Source organism: Anser anser (genome assembly GCF_964211835.1).
Source record: "Anser anser genome assembly, chromosome: Z".
Lineage (NCBI taxonomy): Eukaryota > Metazoa > Chordata > Aves > Anseriformes > Anatidae > Anser > Anser anser.
The window spans coordinates 79,353,730-79,372,352 of NC_139723.1; the positions used below are offsets into that span (position 1 = coordinate 79,353,730).

Here is an 18,623-nt window from a genome sequence, read left to right on the forward strand (position 1 = left end):
TTTAAGGATTACTACGGAATTACATTCCCTGCTCCTGCAACCTTGACAGGCAGAGATGGGAGCCTTGCTAACAACCCGTACTCAGGTGAGTGCTATTTAAAGACAAGGACAATAAGTGAGATGTGTTAGTTTCTAAATGCAGGTCATCCTGCTGTTGCTGACAGAGCAGTCATTTTTCCCTTCTGTAGGCAATTTAAATCCACCAATCTGAAAATAAGTAAATAAAAACAAGCTTTTCCCTCTCAACTTTGACATGGATTTTTATTCATGGTTTTGATTGGGAATGACATCTTCTGGGATAAAGCTGGATAGTCTTTGAGAACAAGTGCAAAATTGTTAAAAATGTAAATCTTAGTGAAATCTTAGTGTCATCTAGTGCCTTTCCCAAGCACATACAAGTGCTTGGAAAAAACCTGATAGTTTAATCAGTCTTTTCCTTGAAATTCAGCTGGCTGGCTTTCCTTTTTGGCACTGGAATAGACCCTTTTAAGACCCTTTTAGAACCCCTCCAGCAGCAACCCATGCTTGGCTATGGCTATTTTAGCACTTGTATGTTCCCACCAGGAGCTGCCTCTAGCAGGTTCTCCCCTGCCCTCCTCAAGTCTAAAGGACTTCGCTCCCAGAAGCACGTGGTCTAAGAAGCTCTTCCTCATTCTTGTTCTTCAGTTATCAATGTGCAAAGATGACATTAATGCCATATGGCTTATTCAGCAAGAGCTTTTCTTCCACTGCCATCTGATTACAGCTTAAAACTAGCCATAGATTACGATTCCTATAATGCAGTTCTGAATGTTGTCACTCTTCTTGGCAACCAGCAAAGAGGAGTACTGGTCAGGAATGAGATAGATGTGATGTGTCACCTCCTTTAAAAATAAAAAAACAACACATGAACATGCTGCTCTGTAGGCTGTCAAGAAAAATGCAAGTGTTTTGGAGTTTTCTGCTTCATAGTCACTTCTCTTGGGAGGCTGATTTTGGGTTAATAACCAATTTCCCTTCCTACTTCTTCAATAAGGTGGTCCACGATGCAAGCCTTGCTTTCCTGGCCTTCAGCTACTGTCTCCAGAACTCTGGTGGTGTGAGGAACCGGACATCTAACTAGTCATGCTTCACAAATAAACAGACATTGACAAAAATATGCCCATCACTGCCTGTAAATCTTAACTTGCTCTCAGCCCATGAAGCTTGGCTAATCAGTTTAACCTCCAGGAGAGTCATGTTTTAACCCAACAACCATTTGCACTTTGGCTATTTACCATAGTTCTGCTTTTAGCATATTTTATTGCAATGGTTTGATAGTAATGAATCTGCTCAGTGTGCATGAGATAGGTAAGTATCGGCATCTCCGTTCTATCAATGGATTAGCCATGGCACAGAGCTCTGTGGAGCAGAGCAATATCCCTGTGGCCCTCAGGAATAGAGACCAGGAGAGTTGTCATGAAAACCCGCAGCCCTTCAAGTGTAGGATGTGCTCTTTGTTAGTTTACTTGTACTCAGAGGATCCTTGTGGAGAAGTTTTGATCCCTTTCTGATCAGTCTTTTCCTTCCCAGGTGACGTAACAAAATTTGGCCGCGGGGATTCTGCCTCCCCTGCTCCCGCTACCACGCTAGCCCAGCCGCAGCAGAACCAGACGCAGACTCACCACACGACTCAGCAGCCCTTCCTCAACCCGACCCTGCCGCCGGGGTACAGCTACACTGGGCTCCCTTACTACGCCGGGGTGCCAGGCGTACCCAGTGCATTCCAGTACGGGCCAACCATGTTTGTAAGTGTGACAGCTTCAGCTGTAACCCCTGCTTCGTGCTCCTCTGGTTTTGCTCTCTCCACCAAAACCTGGCCTACATCTTCCCCATCCTGCAAAGGATCTCTAGAACAGTTGTGCAAGCATGAGAAAATACCTGCTGTCCCTTCCACAAGAGGAAACTTGAAAGGCGAGAACTCATGGGCACAGGTTACTGTACATAGACTGCAGCTCATGGGTTTGTTGTGTTCCTGAAAGCCCTCAGGAGCTTCTGCAGAGTCAAAGGGAAACCCAAAGCTGAGTTGGCAAGGTGACCCCAAGAAGCTGTAGAGCAGCACTGGTAGTCTCAGGAGGAAGTTACTTGGGAAGAGGTGGTGCTCCAGGCCAGAAGGGTAGATAAGTCTATTTTAGGGCACTGTAGGGACTACATTTTATGAAACAGCCTCAGGCAGGAGCTGGTTTTGTTTGATTCTGGAGAGCACTGGGTTTGCTTGGTTTTGGTTTAAGGCAAAGAACTTGCTTTTAGCTTTTTTTTTTTGAAAGAAAAAGGAAGCCTGAGATGTGATTGCATTACAGTGGGAAGAAAGGCCATGTGAAAGGGCAGCTCTAGCAGGAAATGTGTGGCTTTCACAGAGCTGCTCCAGCAGTGACTGTCACCTCCACTGCGATCCCAGTGCTCCCAGCCCCAAATTATTTCCCATGTGAGCTGGAGGTGCCTTCCCCACTAGATGGCAGAGGGACCTTGCTTTTCGTGCGCTGCTCCCCAGCTAACAGCCGCTTTTGTTATCCCTCCTCCTTTGTCCAGGTACCTCCAGCATCTGCTAAGCAGCACGGCGTCAATCTGAACACCGCGTCCACTCCTTTCCAGCAGGCGAGTGGCTACGGGCAGCACGGCTATGGAGCAGGTACGCTCGTCACTGTGCTTTTCACTGGAGCATCTGCAGAGCTGCTTGCACACTGTAACACCTTGTCTTGTACACACCGGCAGGCTATGATGACTTAACGCAGGGAACGGCAGCTGGAGATTACAGCAAAGGAGGCTACAGTGGGTCATCTCAAGCACAAAACAAATCTGCTGGCACTGGACCTGGGAAAGGTAACACATGAGACTTGAGGTTTACTCCTGAGTGGGATTCAGTAGGGCAAACTCCCAGCATTGCCAGTGCTGTGCAGTCAACACAGCAGCCAGCTGTGAACAGGGTCGAGATCCAAGCTGTTTCTCCATCTCCCGTATACAAAATGCTTTTTTTTTAATGGCCCAAGTGTTCCCTCTAAACCTAACAGCTGAACGTTGCATAAGGGTTTGTGTGGCTGATACGCAGCTTTGTCCTCGATTACACATGGGAGAAATAGTGAGCTGTTTTCCCTGCCAGAGTTGGCTTTGGTGAAGAATAAGTGGTCTTGAAGCAGTGGGATGCTACTGCCAAAATGGTCCCCTGCCAAACGCTGACTGGGTTTTGAGTCTGGTAGACTCCTGAGATAGCCGTGCATTCAGAGCGAGCAGGGCAGTTCACGTATCTCAGGGCTGTTGTTGCAGCTTCTGTCCCCACGCTCTGTAACTCGTTGCGTTGTTTTGTGCCTGGAGATGTTCCCTCTGTGACTGTAAAGGCTAAGGAACGTACACGGCTCATGTGGAAGCTTTATTCTGCACATGCTGGTTAGACCTGAGAAACGTATACCGAACTGCTTAGCACTAACTAGTTCATCCTTGGGCTTGAGCAAATACCAAGCATTTGTTGTGCGTTTGGGACACCCCCTGGACTAATCAGGATGTCAGTCTTCAACCAAGAGCTTATCATGCTCTCCTCTGTGGCCTGCAAAAAGGAGAGATCTCCTAGGAAGGGTAAAATCTCCTAGGAAGGGCACAGCCTTAGAGCAGTGCAAACCCACCGAGTCCAGGCACATGATTCAGTGACCACAGGAACCACTGCTTTTGATCCCATCCAAGTGATCGGATCCAGTCCTTGTAAACCTACAAACGAGTGGCCAGTTGAAAGTCCCTTTGCTGCTAAGTGGCTGTTCCTGAGCCGTTTGTGGCACCAGCTGATCCAGGTGGAAGCCAGCCTGAGCCAGTGATACTAATTCTGCAGGGGCAGAGGAGCAGGGCAGGCCTCACCCTGCTGCATGATGCAGAAGGACCAGGGCACAAGCATGTAGCAGCTGCTGAGGCTCATTGCTCAGCGCACTACTGGAAACCTCTTGAATGCTGTGATAGAGCCAAATGCGTCCCTAATCCTGGGGGAAAGCTGGCTTTCTGTGAGCTGAAAGTGTTCAGCGCAGCCAGCTGCTGCCCAGGGAAGTGCATTTGAATCCCAGCTGTAATCTGTGTGCAGTGGACATGGATGATTTATCCTGGTGGGCTGGTTGCCTGCTCTGCAGCAGGAGCAGGGAGCTGAGCCCTTCCTCCTGCTCCTGGCCGGAGTGCTGTTGGTCTGAGAGCACCGAGCAGGAGGGCACACGGGGCAGCGGCTGCAGGTGCCTCCACTGAGGTACCAGGAGCAAAGCAAGCGCAGGGTTCGAGCTGGGTGCTGCTTGGCTTTCTCATTGTCAGTGCCTTTTTGTTTTCCAGGTGTTTCTGTGACCTCAAGTAACACAGGTGTGCCTGATATCAGTGGCTCAGTCTATAACAAGACTCAGGTGAGGAACGCTGGACCCTCCTCCCTGGTGGCTCCCTGCTTATGGGTGGCTTGGTGGGACTCTGCCGGAGCCCCGGCAGCTGGGGACAGTTCCCAGGCAGCTTGGTCTCGGGGTCGGCAGGCTTTGGCATTTCTTACGCTGGCTCTGCTTGCTGGAGAGGAGTCTCGCCCTCTGTCCTGCTGCCTCTGCCATGTCCACTCCTGGCCAAAGCTGCTGGCACAGACGCAGAGCTCCCTGCACTGTCACACACTGCCTCATGCGTGCTGTGGGTGCAAATAAAACAGGATAGCACAGTCAAAATTGCCACCAAAGCAGACAAGTGAAGAGGATGTTAGCTTTTCTCAGAGACATCAGTTGGCAGTGCCCACCCCTGTCCCTGAGGGACTCTCCCGTGGGTGCCGGCACTGCTCTGCTCCACCTCTGGCTCTTGCTCTGCGTGCAGGTTCCCAGGGAGAGCAGAAAGTGCTCGATGAGCTGTGCAGTGGGGTTACAGCCAGCTCCTTCCCCCATCCTTGTACCTTCCCTGTGTCAGGGCAGTCAGACCCAGTGTGTGTCAGGCTGTGCCCCATGCCCAGGAGTAGGACACCAGCCCTTGGATACGTGCGTAGCGTTAGGGGCAGAGCTTTGGTCAGGGGGAGCCAAACCTTGGTGCAATTTGTCCCTGCATTTTTGTTGGGATGCCTTGAGTAGGTCAAACAGTTCAGCCTGAGCCCCTGAGAGGTCTGATGGACTGATTTCAGGCAGCTGCTGCCACCCCTATGTCCCACTAAGCAAAAAGAGGTCAGGGGAAAAAAAGCAACACAGTAGCCATGGAAATAAAATTAAAAAGTTTCGGGCATTAATGCAGAAATAAGGGTGAGGAGTTGAACTCAATCTGAAATGCCCACAGGTATTTGGTCTGACCTGGCTTGCTCATGGGGCTGATGAGAGGTGCAGGGATCTGTGTTCAGGCCACTCTTGTTCTTGTCTGGTCACCGTGGGGCTGCTCCTGCTGGTCTCTGACGCTGTCCCCGTTGCCTCCCGTGCAGACGTTTGACAAGCAGGGATTCCACGCTGGCACACCGCCTCCTTTCAGCCTGCCCTCTGCTCTCGGATCTACTGGGCCCCTGAACCCTGGTGCTGCCCCGGGTTATGCTCCAGCCCCTTTTCTCCACATCCTGCCTGCACATCAGCAGCCTCATTCCCAGATGCTGCATCACCATCTTCAGCAAGATGGGCAGGTGAGTCGGCTCCCCGCCGTTCCCTGGAAAAGCAGCGTTCTGCTTTGGAGTCCAGAAACAGGCAATGACTGCTGCCTCTGAATGCTTCACATCCTTGGCTGCTGCAGTCTCCGTTCACCTTGAGAATGCTCCTCCGCTTCCCACAGCCCTGCCGTTCTCCTCGCGGCCTCCTGCCTTTGAGGTTTTACAGCGCAGAGACACTGATGCTGAGGGAGAGGAAACATCTTTTGGGGGGGAGCTGGCGTTGTTGCTTCCCAGCTCCGTCACCTCCCCATGTTTCCACTCCAGCCCTCAGCTGTCAGCCTCTGCTGTGAGGGGGTGACGGCGTCAGGATGTGCTGGGTGGGACGGCGTGCCCCTGCGCTCCTGCTTCGTGTCGTGGTGGCTGTTGGGCTGTGAGGCACGGAGTTGTTGGGGCGCAGCAGAAATGGATCGACCGAGCTGTGTTTGTGGGCTCTCCTCCAGGTGACGTACCCCTGGGGGCATGCGTGCGCTGCTGATGCTGATGTCTCCTCCTGTTCTGATTTCTAGGGTGGATCTGGTCAGCGCAACCAGCCCAGCACCATGCAGCAAAAGTCTCAGGCTACCAAAACCGCCTATGGCACTTCTCCATACTGGACAAACTAAATCCGAAACCGGGGAGGGGGGAGAGAATGAAAGGAGAGGAAAAAATAAAGAAAAACAGAAAAGCCGAAGCCCATTCCTGGAATTATTAGGAGAAGTAACTGCTCAGCCAAACGTCTGTGCGGGGAGAACTGCAGCCAGTCAGCCATCCTCTGTGTGACTCGCCCGCTTCCTCTTTGAGTTGCTGTTGTATGTAATATATTTATGTATGTATTTGTAAATGTAATAGAGCCTAAATGTGGTTTTCTGCATCTTGCAGCCTGTTTTATTTTCTTTGTAGGAAAACTAATTATTCATTTCCCATCTGCACCAGGGCATCCTTCCTTTTTTAAGCTCTGTGGGCTTTATAACTCTGTCAAAGACAAACTGCGCCATTTCTATTGGAGCTGGAGCCCATTTATTCAATGCAGTTCTAAATTCAGGCAAAGAAGGAGGCCTGGACCCCCAAAAAAGAATCAAGATGTCCTGTTGGTTTGATTTCTGCCCCACCCCCAGTATAGCTGTTACTTTAAAGAAAAAAAATGAAAAAATAATGTTTTGTGGGCCTTCCCCTTTCTTTCGTCTCCCCCCTCCCTCCTGCTGTGGAAGACGAACTCGTGGGCAGTTTGGTCACTGTGGCCCTGAGCTGCAGCCTCACCTTTTTATTTTTCAATTTTTAAATAAATAACAATTAAAAAAAAGACAGTTTTTTTTGTTTTGGTTTTGTTTCTCAAGCAAGAGACTTTGGATGGCTCAGTGTGTCCTGGAACCTCCTTTTGCATCATTAGAGGCAAAAAAAACCTATGTAGCAGTTTAAATAAAAGTATAAGCTGTGTCTCGTACCTCTTTTTGCCCTGAGCCACCCTGCCCAGGATTGCCAGAGCTGACAGATGGAAACTTCACCTATCCCTCCCCCCTTTTTTTAAAACCAAGACCAGGGAGGCAGCTCCTGGTTTCTTCTTGTTCTGCACCAGTGCGGTGAATGTTTTAGGAGTTTCATTTCTTTTTAGCCCTTCCTCCACCTAATAAAGGTCTGAGCATATCACTGGTGTTTGTCTGCATTTTCAAAGGCTCCAGGAGCAGTTTTGCTTTTACAGCCTGTCCTTTTCCCCCTGCTCCTGCAGCGAGGGGAGCAAAGCTCAGCTGGGGAGGCACTGAATAACGCAGCAAGGGTGAGTGAGGGAGAGATCCGCTGCTGTCTGCCCGTGGTGCCCTTGGTCACAGGGCTCTGTCCTGGTCCCTGCAGCAGCAGCAGGGATGGGGCAGGAGGGGGCACAGCTTTGCCCTGTGCTTTGCCTGTGAGGCAGAGCTGCTGCTGTGTGTGAGCACGGCAAGGAAGGTCAGGGCTGAGGGCTCCCGAGGGACAGCTCCTGCCCCCTGCTTGTCCTTCAGCGCCTGGCACGGTTCCTGGCAGCAGCGGAGGCAGTAAATGCAAAGCCGTATTTGGCCACTGAGCTTTTTTGCACTACTGCCCTGGTCATGGTTGAAGACAAACAAGGAATAAAAATACTTTTTACTACGACAGCCACTTTTCCTTCCTTAGAGCCACACTTCTGCCAGCTGCCAGGCCCTGCAGCACCCCGCCACATTGGAAGCAGTCAGTAGCACACCCAGCCCTTCACGTACTCGTAGCAGCGTGCCAAGAACTGCACGGGAAGCCGCCTGTCCGCCCCGGGCTTTACCACAGCAGCCCTCCGGCAGCCCCCCCCCCGCCACCTGCTGCTGCAAACACGCTCCTGGGGGCTGTGGCCTTGCTCTCAGCCTGGGCCGGGGGCTGCGGCAGCACTGACCTGAGCTGTGCTCACCCCACCAACCGTCCAGCAGTGGCACAGCCTTGTCTCCTTCACATCACTGCACGGGTGGCACTAGTTTTCCTGTACGCTTACCTGTATCTACAGCCCTACACGACAGTAGGGCTCAGCGCAGAACAGCTCAGGAGCTGTTAGTCAAAACTTTAAACAACCCAGGCAAATAAAATAGCTCAATTACCAGGGACATAACAGTACAGGGATATTTTCATTTCACATTTTTTATTAGTAGACAGATGTGCAGAAAAGACAAAATATAACTACTGAAGGGAAGACAACACAAAAAAATGCATCAGTTAATTCTTTCTGGTAAATTATACTGAAGAAAAAGGAAAACATCTGGAATATTAGCTAAGAAAACTACTAAGAAATCTAGTGTACCCTGCTGGTTTCAGAATGGTTGAAAACTGCATTTGAAGGAGGCTGTAGTTGCAAATGTAAACGCTAATATTGGCTGAGAGAGTGGCGAGGGGGGGGGTTAATAAAAAACAGAACACACAGATCAGGTAAACATTTTTCCTCAATCTCTTAAATAGTTTCAAAAACCTCAAACTTCAGTTTGTGTCTCAGAAAAAGGAAACCAGCAAGTCAACAAGCAATGACACTGCAAGGAACAGTGGGGAAGAGAACTTAGTCTGGTTAATGTAGGAGCTCTCAAAATAGGTTGCCTTTTTTTTTTTTTCTTTTTTTCTTTTTTGTCTTTAGAAAAGGGTAACAGAAGAATCATGATAACGCATCTTACAACAAACATCAAGCTTGAAAAATACAAGTCACTGGAGAGTATACAGTGAAAACGGTCCAAAGTACACGGGAGATCCTGAAAGATGCAGTATCCTCATTTCAAACCAGGTCATCAGCAGGTCCCTGGCCGTGCCGCTCCCTGTCCCGCTCCCCAAGCCCCCGGCTGCTTTCCCTGCAAGACGCAAGCAGCAGGGGCCTGGGGCAGCGCCAGGGCCACCACGGCCGGGGGGCAGCAGTGCTGAGCCCTTGGGATGTGGAGGATGAGCAGCGGCCTCTCTAACGCATCCCCTGGGACAGGGCAGGAGAGGTTCCCACTGCCCCTGGTAACACATGAGCAGGGTGCTCAGGGAGCACTAAGGGACAAGGTGCCACCACTGGGGCTGCCTTTTGTCCCCTTCAGGCAGGAGGGACATGGGAGCGTACCCATGTTTGAGGCACCGAGGCGCTGGGGGCCGTCCTCCCCTCCCTGCTTGCTCTCAGCCAGCTCTAGAGTTCCCCCAGCCCCGCAGCCACCTCCCCACTTAGTTTGCTCCCACCTCCCCCCTGCAGCTGGTGCCGTACCATGAAAACCCCTGAGATACACGAAGAGGGGGCACAAGTAAGTGCCTGAGCCAGCAGCTCTCATCAGGGTGACTTCCTCTGTACCGCTGGGAGGGGAGAGGCTCACCCCGCAGGGCCGGCAGCTCCTGGCAGCCCCAGGGCTCAGCAGGGGAAGGCAGGGGTGGCTGCTGCTTGAGATCCCATCCTAAAGGTGAATTCCGGCCCCTGCCCCACAGCCAAACAAGCAGAGCACATTGCAAAGGGGTCAGGCTGCCGCGGAAGAGTTCTGCAGAAGAGAGCATGCAGGATGCCCCTACCCACAAGGGAGGGCTGCCAGCTCTGCCAGGAGCTCCCACGACCATGCCGGTGCACCGTCTGAAGCACGCTGCTGAGAAGCCTGGCAAACCCTGTAGGGCTCTCACTGCACCCCTGGGGCTGTCAGGGAGGCACGGGGCAAGCCCTGCGCCCCCCCTTCCCCTCTGCCAGGACCACAGCAGCCACTGCAGGCACTGAGACAACAGGGCGGTCACACCTCACCTACACAAGCAAGAGAAAAAAGGCCGAGGCCAGCACTGGGCTGGGGCCGCAGGAAGCACGGGCTGCTAGCAAGCACTGGGGCAGGAGGCTATCGGTCTTTCCCCACGCCAGAGCCAAGTTTGGGATGAGCGCTGGCCGCAGCAGCTGGCCACAGGGGCAGCAGGACACACATCCGCTCTCCCTCTGGAGAGGGGCAGCTGGCAGCAGGTCACAGCAGCACAGCTAACCTGGACTGTTTCAACCCCAACTCAGCCTGAAAAAAAAAATAAATAGCAACCCAGGGCTCAGTTGTACAGACGTGAACTGTTACGTGTTTATTTTAGGGTTTATATCACAAGCCTTTTTCAGAGACAAAGCTGATTGTGCCCGCTGGGGCTCCAGGGGCCAGCTATTTCCTAACTTGAGCAGGCTGAAAAGGAATACTGTACCTTTCAGTTACATCCCATCAAGCTCAACACACAGTAGCTTTACACTCTCCGCCCCACACCTTAAAAAGGAAAAGCCACCACCACAAGGCTAAACGAATGTACACACGCTATTATTGTAAATGGAGCAGCTAAACCTTGGCAATTTGCTTTGTGTGGATTTTTTTTCTTCCCAGTAAATGCAGCACTTGAGCTCCCAAAAACCCAGCTTCCAAGGGGTTTGTTCCAGCTTTAAATACATTACACATCTCAATGCAAGACTGTATTGAATTCAAGAACCTAAACGCGAGCAAACCTGTTTCGCTGTGAGCGTTTCGTAGAGAAGTGAAAAGGGGAGTTTCTTTTTTAAAAAGAAATCATAATACAGTGATGAAAGGGTTAAGAATGCAAGAATTCAGACATTCTGTGGAGGGTCTCTAAGAGGTCCATAAAAAAGGAGCAAACAGATCCATACAACAGGAGACAGCAGGAGACAAAAGTTTTTTGATCCCCCCCCCACACTTTTTTTGCTGGACTGCTGCTAGGTTACCGCTGCTCCCTTCTGGCCTGAGTCGGCAGGGCAGTACAGGGGCATAGAGGGAGCAGGTCACGACTCCTCGTTGCCAGAATCGTCGTCATCGTAACAGTCGGCGTCCTCCTCCTCCTCATCTTCATCGTCAATGTCGTCATCATACAAGTCGTCGTAAAGCAAATCCGAACTGTTGTCATTGGAAGGCACTTTAGTTTTGATGCAGTACTCTGCCAGCGTAGTGGGGACCTTCACGCCATCCTTCTCTGCCTCGGCTTTGGTAGCCAGAACCTGTTTCCTGCAGGGGGAGGACAGAGCAGTGTGACTGGGGCTCTCAGCCTCCCGGCCCCGCTCTCCTGGCAGCCCAGGGAGCTGTTTCAGCCACCGCCCGCGTCTGGCTGAAGCGCCACGAGCAGCACCAGCAACAGATTTAGTTCCCATAGCCCCGGGTTTGGGAGTACTCCAAGTTTGTTTGTGGCATCCACGCTTCCAGTGACATACGAAGTCGGTTATTGCACCGGGCCCTGCCAGGGCTCAGAGCAGGGTTCCTTACATTAACTGCACAAGGGCTGTTCGGGGACTTCCCAAAGTGACCTACTGCCGTGGTTTCAGAGGTGGTATCCGCAGCCTCCCCCCCACCAAAGACCAGCCCAGCATGCCCCAGGCTGGCATCGCCCAGAGCATCGGCACGGCTCATCTCCCCCAGGGGAGCAGGCAGAGCCATAACCCCGCTGCTGCCCGGGGCTGGTGGGACACGAGCACTCCCCGACACCCCAGGGCGGGCTGCGAGCTGCCTCCTGCTCTGTTTGTGGAGCAAGGCCAGCTCTGCTGAAGCCAGCGGAGCTGCCGGGGATGAAGTTAACCTCCAGCAAGGCTCTTTGCCCAGCTCAGGTCAGCAAGTGCCCTGCTCACCTCCAACCACGGCTCTGCTCTGCATGCCCAGCCAGCCAAGTCAATGCAGATGTAGTGTTTGTTTTTTTTAAACCAATTGAGTGTGACAGCAGCCACTCTGCGGTAGGGGCTGCTCATTTGTGCTTCCAAGCCACCCTGGCTCAAGTTCATATCATCTTCCAACAGCACCTGATGAACCATGAGCTTCCAAGCAAGGGACAGTCAAGACTGAACAGTGCTCCAAGCTAACCAAACCCCAAGCTTTGCAAACACTTGCCAAATCCTGCTGATATTCCTTCAGCTTGGAGGGACAATATTATGACTCATGAGCGCATTAAGCACAGAATTAGTAGGATGCAGTCGGTTTGAATCACATCCCAAGCAATGCAAGCAGTGCTCAAAGGCAAGTGGGGACTTCAAGAGGGATTTACTAGCAGCCAATAGGTTTTTGCAGAGTATCATGCCAGATTAGTCTGAGAAAAGAACAATTCAAAGACAGATCAGCCTGATCCTTCTGCTCCAGAAGTCTGCACCAATTCTGTGCCTAAAAATCTAAGGACCAGAAACCTGGACTTGGAATAAATCTGTAGGATTCATTTCTAAAGGAGCAACCAGAGTCAGAAGCTGGTTTCAGCAAGTTCTGCAATCAGTCTGTTTTGCAGGATTCGGAGCAGGAGGCTGGTGGCACAGCCCCACACAGAACAAAACTTACCTTATGATTTCAGCATACTCCTTGTCTTTTCCTTTACTGTCCCTCCATTTCCTGAACATGACTGATGCATCCACATTGGCAGGAGAGAATGTGTTGGGCTCATTAAGCAGGGAGATTACACTCAGTAAGATAGTCCTGAAAAAGGTAACCAGAACAGCAGGGTCAGGGCTAAAGCATTCACGGATCCTGGATGCTGACAGCTTTTTTTTAGGCGAGGCATCGGAAAAGCATCAGAATGCATTGTTTAAAGTCAAAACCTAAGCTAAGCACAACTGACCAACAGCTGGACTGAAAGCAGGTATTTATGAACTTCAGACCATGGCTGGCAGCAAGGGGAAGGTGATACAGTACAAACCTCAAGGACCGGACTGCAGACAGCAATGTGCTCCAGAAAATCTAGAGGGGAAACACTTTCTAGCATAACGAAAGCTATTCAGGTGGTCCCAGCACCTCTCTAGGCTGGGCTGGGGAACACGTCTGGCTTGGAAGTGTTTTTGCACTGATTAAGTACAGCCCAGAGAGTGCTCCAGCTGCCTTGCCCAGGGGTTCCCACAGACTGATCTGCAGAGGCCTTGCCTTTGCTATCTGGCACGTGAGCTTGTGTTCTAGCTGGGAAAGAAAACAAGTGTGGGGAGGGAACACAGAGCCAGGAGTACTCTGGCACCTGGCCCACCACTTCTGTTCTCGTCCTTGTGGCGGCGGTGGCCAGCAGAGCTCAGCTCAGACTGATTTCAGCTCATCCACGCCTCCTGGGGATGGTGCAGGGTTGGAAACATGCTCGGTGAGCCTGCTCCTGGTGAGACACAGCTTTCCCAGCAGAAAGCCAGGCTCTTTGCCTGTCCCCCTGGCGAGCAAGGAGGACCACAGTGACCCAAGGCCCTCCGACGGGGCTGTGCTGCTGCCCCTGCCCAACTGGGAGTTGAGAGGTTGGAGCCGTGGCCAGGCGTCGCCTCTCCTCAGCTACCCCAACAGCCTCACCCTCCTGAGGTAAAAAACGCTGGCAAAAGCTTTCAATGGATATGGAAGGCCAGAGGTGAGTGATTGGTCCTGTGATACAGCCGTACGCAGCAACTGCCCTGCAGGATCGATTAAAGGAGCCTACGGCCCCCTCTGTACTCACATTGATTTAGAGGTGCTCTCAGAGCGGTGCATGCTGAGCACATCTAACTGATCGTTTAGCTGGGATACAGCGCCAGGAAATGCTCGGTCATTTGGATACTCAGCTTCTTGAAGGATTTTGAAACAAAATGCTTATGTCTGGCCAGCACAGCTATCAGGAGAGCCTTCCACGATTTGCTTTCCAAAGGACGTAATTCAGTAGGAAGAGAATGACAGCTCTGGAAAAAACTGCCTGGCCAGACTGGAATGATGGGCAGGAGAGTGCCCGTCTTCCACTTCATCTCAAGGATCTATTCAGGGGCCTTTGATTGTTCCCAGCCAGGCTGTGAAGCCAGGAGGTTAGCTCCAGCAGCACTGCGGCACTTCTGCTTAGACCGAGCAAAGCCCGGGGAAGGCCCAGGACAGGAATTAGTAGCTGGATTTAGCATCTGCTCTACCCATCTTACTTCAAACAAAGTGAGGAAAAGGAGATTTCTACTGCAGTGCCCCAGGCTCCGAAGTCAGTGCAAAGCCACTTAGGCACACCACCCAGGCCAGCGGCCACGAGCGGTGAGGCTGTGCTGCTCATCCCCAGCTCCGGGAGTTTTGGTACCTCTGGAACTGCACACTGCTTTGATTCAAACTCTGCTATTGGGGGTACACAAGGCACACTAACAAGAAGGGATCCCAGTGCATGGGACCCAACACCACCGACAGGTGATTACATGGGGACTGAAAACACCCTCAGCATCAATATCTGAACTGCACCGTCCTGGATACAGACTGACCTTCTGCAATATTCTTTGGGGATCTGTTTCTCATTCAGGCCACACTATATTCAAGCTGTTTGCATGAAGAGCAGGGATTTAAGCCTGTCTTGTGCTTCTGTGCATCCTTCCCTGCTCATTCTGGGAACAGTTGCCTTGTGAGCCGTTCCCTATCAGCTCCCACGCCACTGCTTTCAATGTTTACAGTGCCACTGTATCCATCAGAGCAAGACCCTCCAGATCCCTTTATCATCGGAGGAGAGAAGCCAGCAGAAGCTCAAGGAATCAGCCCTCTTACGTGCCTTTTTCTCTTCATGAATCAACAGAAGGCTCAGAAACAGGTGAATTGCATCTAAACCCAAGCAGGTATCACGTAGACTGGTTGGGAGCACCAACCAGTGCATCCTGTTACATACCTTATTGAAAATATATTTTTTTTCCAGCTGCTATCTACTTTGTAGTTTCTCAAAGCCATTTTAGAGGTAGGTGGAGATTTGTCCTAGCACATTTTTATTCTCTGATATCAAGTAAAAGGTTTACCATCAGTATAGCTGAAGTCAAGTGTTAGAACTGATCAGTTTCTGTCAGTCAACTCAGTACACTGCTGGCAGCTGAAAGAGCCAACAAAAATCAGCATCCTCGGGAAGGAAAGCAGCAGTGAGGCCAGGCAACACCTCTCCTCACAAGGTATGGATGTAGCAGCATCTTGAACATTGTGCCGCGTGCACCTACTGAATATTGCACACCTCAAAGAACATAGTGGAGCCAGGGGAGATACAGAGAAGGGCAGCCAAAATGATCAAAGATCCTCAGCTCCTAAGACCTGCCACCAGTTCCTCAGCTTTATGGCCCTGGGGACACAAGGATAAGCAGCATTCTCTGCCACACAGATCATAGATCATTCCTCCACATCTTGCTGGATGTTTGCCATACTTACTTGTGGCTGACTCATCTTGCTCCGAGTGACAGGAAAGTCCATGTTAAAAAAATAAAAACAAGGATGCTTGACACCTTTAGGGGTGGAAGCACAGGTGCTCTCCAAGCTGAATGGTATCCCACCCTGCAGACACTTCAGCCACAGTCAGCTGCAGTGAATTGCCAATACCCAGCAGGATTTACAAAATTCAGCAACTGAAGAGGTTACACATGCAGCTCATTACAACCGTGCTCCCCTCATGTACCTCCAGTCCTGCTGCCTCCAATCTGACAAGCTCTGGAGCCTTGCAAAGCCAGATGGGACCCCAGCAGGAAGCATTTGTATGAGGCACTTAGCCCGACGGGTGGTGCTGGCAGTGGGCTAACATTTAAGGACAAGCTTTGCAGCCACTTGCCAACGCATCCGAGGAATGTTTTCTCCCCAGACATCACCCCTAAGCCCAAAACGTTCCAAGAGTAAGCACCAAAAACTGCATCACGGTCAGGAAAAGCAGCAACCATAGCTGGCAAGATGCGTTTCACATCAAGCTTTCAGTGCTGTGTACAATGAAACAGAATGTGAGTGTGATCTAAGTAATTAATGCCCTAAGCTGCTTCTGAACTCTGCTTAACTTGCTTGACATCTAGTCCTAACAACTGGAGGACATACATTGTTTTTTCATACATTTGATATGGTTAACAGCCATGTGAGCAGAGGGACAACTCAACGTAGCTCAGCAGTACACAGTTTAAAATACTATTTAAGTTAATTAAAAAAATTAAAAGCCAGTCTGTACTAGAACTTGAGAGAGCACTTCATACTCACTTCTACTTGGGACAGATGGATTGGATAACATTTAGCTTAAGCTTTTAAGGTAAGACTCCCAACTCTTTATAACTTCACACAACTCAAATGGACCGTTTCTCTCGAGCCTTTTTAACCTTGAAGTAGCACGCTCCAGGAGGGAACTTCAGTTGTTATAATTTGCTGACTGTTACACATCCTAGTTTGCTGCCACGTTAGTTCTAGTTCAGCACTTTGCAGTGTGTGTTACAATCCCATTCCAAGGGTCAAGAATCCAATAAACCCCCCTTGCTAGATCTTTGCTTTGACAAAGGCTTTTTTCAAATTAATTTCATGAAGCCAAGTTAGATAAAAGCAGAGTCAAACCATCAGACTACCCTCTTCATCTCTCTACATTCCCTCATAGTGGTTGAAATCCCTAGCTGGATCTACCAGTGGAAAAGAGATTTAAACTAAGGAACCAATACCTAATAAATCACTCTGAAAAAAGCATAATTTTTATATGATGTGCTAAAAATATTGGGTCAATTATTTTAACTTTGTTTGCATAATGAATCACATTAAGTAGTTAGAACAGAAGTACTTGAGTTCAAGGTCCTTTCCCTATGTCACTCGTGCTGCACAGGTCAGTGGTCAGTGATTTGCTATTTGATGTTTGTTTTGTGAGTTCTTTATTGGCAGTGTCTTGAAATTAGAATGAAATCCAGCTGATGTTTCAAAAATGGACATATCAGCCTTGAATGCTCTAGTACTTAATGATCATTTGGTTTTGGCAGCAAAAGAACTACCTAGCTAACTGCTCAAGACACCACACTACAGGACAGGAGATAAGGACAAGTACTAGAAGGCAAACTGCAGGTAGCACTATGCATAACTTTACTCCTATGGGTCCTGAATACTCAGAGATGTCCTTTTCCAATAGTTGGTATCTTAGAAGAGTTTGGATAACCGAAGTGTGGGGTAACATGGCTTGGGAAAGATTAAAACATTTGAGATCGTTTTAAGAACATGAAAACCTGTGAACACAGCAGAAGGCTGTACATCATTAACCCAGCAACACGACACACAGCACACCCCAGTATCTTCAGACGGCTTGGTGAGTCCAGTTCCTACCTGAGCTCTAAAACTTAGCTCTAAAACTCCCTAAGGTCTTTAATTCCCTTCCAAATATTTTCCCAGCACAGGCTTTAGTCTAGGAGATAGATGACAGGCCTCTGAGGTCAGCTTTGTACACCACTGGTTCACACTGTTACCTGACATTTTGGGTAGGGTTCCACCTCTCAGATGGCAGCTCTCCACTTTGCGGGTCATCTACAGGCGGGTGAAGAATTGAAATACATACATCTCCGTTCTGAAAGACAGAAAGCAAAGTTGAGAACAGCCCGGCTCAAGGTAAAGGTCTGAAGACCCAATTCCATCTCTGACTATGTTTGAGCAGTTTTGCCTTGTTGATATGAGAAAGCATGCAAGAACTGGAAACAGTTCTCAATCCTTCCTAGGTCTGCCATATTAATATGTTCAAAATCTTCCCTTAGTCTGCAAATTGATATAAAACAATCTCAGGCCAAGATATTTTAAAGAATATAGCAAAGCAACCAACAACAGTAGTAAAGCCACATAAAACTAAATCAGTCTCTAGACAGCACATACTGCCATCGTGATGAAGATGAGCTTTAGTCACACAAGACCTGAAGTAGGGTTAATTTTTTTTTTTTTTTTTACTTCCCCAGTGGTAACTGAGTTAGCTACAAGAATCTTTAAATTCAGGGATTTAGCACTCTATCCTAGCTCAGGTATCAAAACAATGCTTCTCCTGGGATGCGCAGAGGTCGAACAGATGGTGCAAGGCAGGCTGAGGCTGCTCCCCTAAGACGTAGCTGTTTGAAATATCAGGTGAAAAAGCAGGAGATGCTCCCTGAAGGTTTCACAGGAAGTCCCTTCCAGCATGCAACAGAAAGAATATTTTGGCAGCATATGGAAGCCATACAGCTACATAATCCTCAAGCTGTGTTTTACTCACCAGCGTTATAGCCTGAATATAGATTCAAAGTTTCATAATGCCTACCACTTATAAACACTAAGAGAATTGCTTTTACAGGTTTCTATCAGCAACAGCACCCTGACACGATTACTCCACAGGAGTACTGTAGCAATGTTCACCACAGCTGATGTCCTCCAGCAAAGCAGACCCCAGGGGCCTGTGGGGTCCCAGTGCCACCCCGCAGGATGGGGTGAGTGACAAGGCTGTCACTTGTCACCTCGATCTAAGGTACGGGTTGGTCAGAAGAACAAGACAAACTGAGGATCGGCTTTGCAGGAGGCTACAGACAGGCAGCTCCCCAAGCACTAGGTCTCGGCTACATCCTGAGGACCCGCCAACACCGCTCTGCCCCTGGCAGCTGGAGCACAAAGCAGCGCTGCTGCTCTCAGCCATAGCATCCGTGCCTTTGAGCCCCAGGCAGCGATCCCAGCTACAGATAGCAGCAGCTCACCTGAGGAGCCTCCCAAACGTTTCAGCTCACCATGATTAACATTCGTTTTACAGTCAAATGAGACCCTACTTCAATGGCGGAGGCTTGTGATCGGTATCCAGAATTCAGCTACGCACTGAACCTGCCAGGTATGCTAATTTAGTGAGCCGATGTCATTTTGAAGCAGCTTTTTGTCAAGAACAT

General features: G+C 50.0%; 2 protein-coding genes across 10 annotated transcripts in view; one reads left to right on the forward strand and one right to left on the reverse strand.

The window, feature by feature from the left end:
* The window catches only part of UBAP2 (ubiquitin associated protein 2), a 123,299-nt gene extending 116,053 nt beyond the window's left edge, over positions 1-7,246 (forward strand). For 8 of the 9 annotated variants that reach the window (XM_083818346.1, XM_083818347.1, XM_083818343.1 and 5 more), the window contains 7 exons: positions 7-85; positions 1,552-1,766; positions 2,548-2,647; positions 2,731-2,838; positions 4,312-4,379; positions 5,408-5,599; positions 6,130-7,246. In XM_083818346.1, coding sequence (XP_083674472.1) covers positions 7-85; positions 1,552-1,766; positions 2,548-2,647; positions 2,731-2,838; positions 4,312-4,379; positions 5,408-5,599; positions 6,130-6,225 — 858 coding nt within the window. In that variant the 3' untranslated portion in view covers positions 6,226-7,246. The remainder of the gene's footprint in view (positions 1-6; positions 86-1,551; positions 1,767-2,547; positions 2,648-2,730; positions 2,839-4,311; positions 4,380-5,407; positions 5,600-6,129) is intronic. The other variant, XM_083818345.1, reaches the window with a different exon arrangement.
* Positions 7,247-8,214: 968 nt separating this feature from the next.
* LOC310889988 (ubiquitin-conjugating enzyme E2 R2) overlaps positions 8,215-18,623 on the reverse strand; it is a 53,530-nt gene continuing 43,121 nt past the window's right edge. Inside the window, exons 3-5 of the mRNA XM_083818350.1 lie at positions 17,202-17,299; positions 12,364-12,498; positions 8,215-11,058 (exon numbers count right to left, since the gene is read on the reverse strand). Coding sequence (XP_083674476.1) covers positions 10,839-11,058; positions 12,364-12,498; positions 17,202-17,299 — 453 coding nt within the window. The 3' untranslated portion in view covers positions 8,215-10,838. The remainder of the gene's footprint in view (positions 11,059-12,363; positions 12,499-17,201; positions 17,300-18,623) is intronic.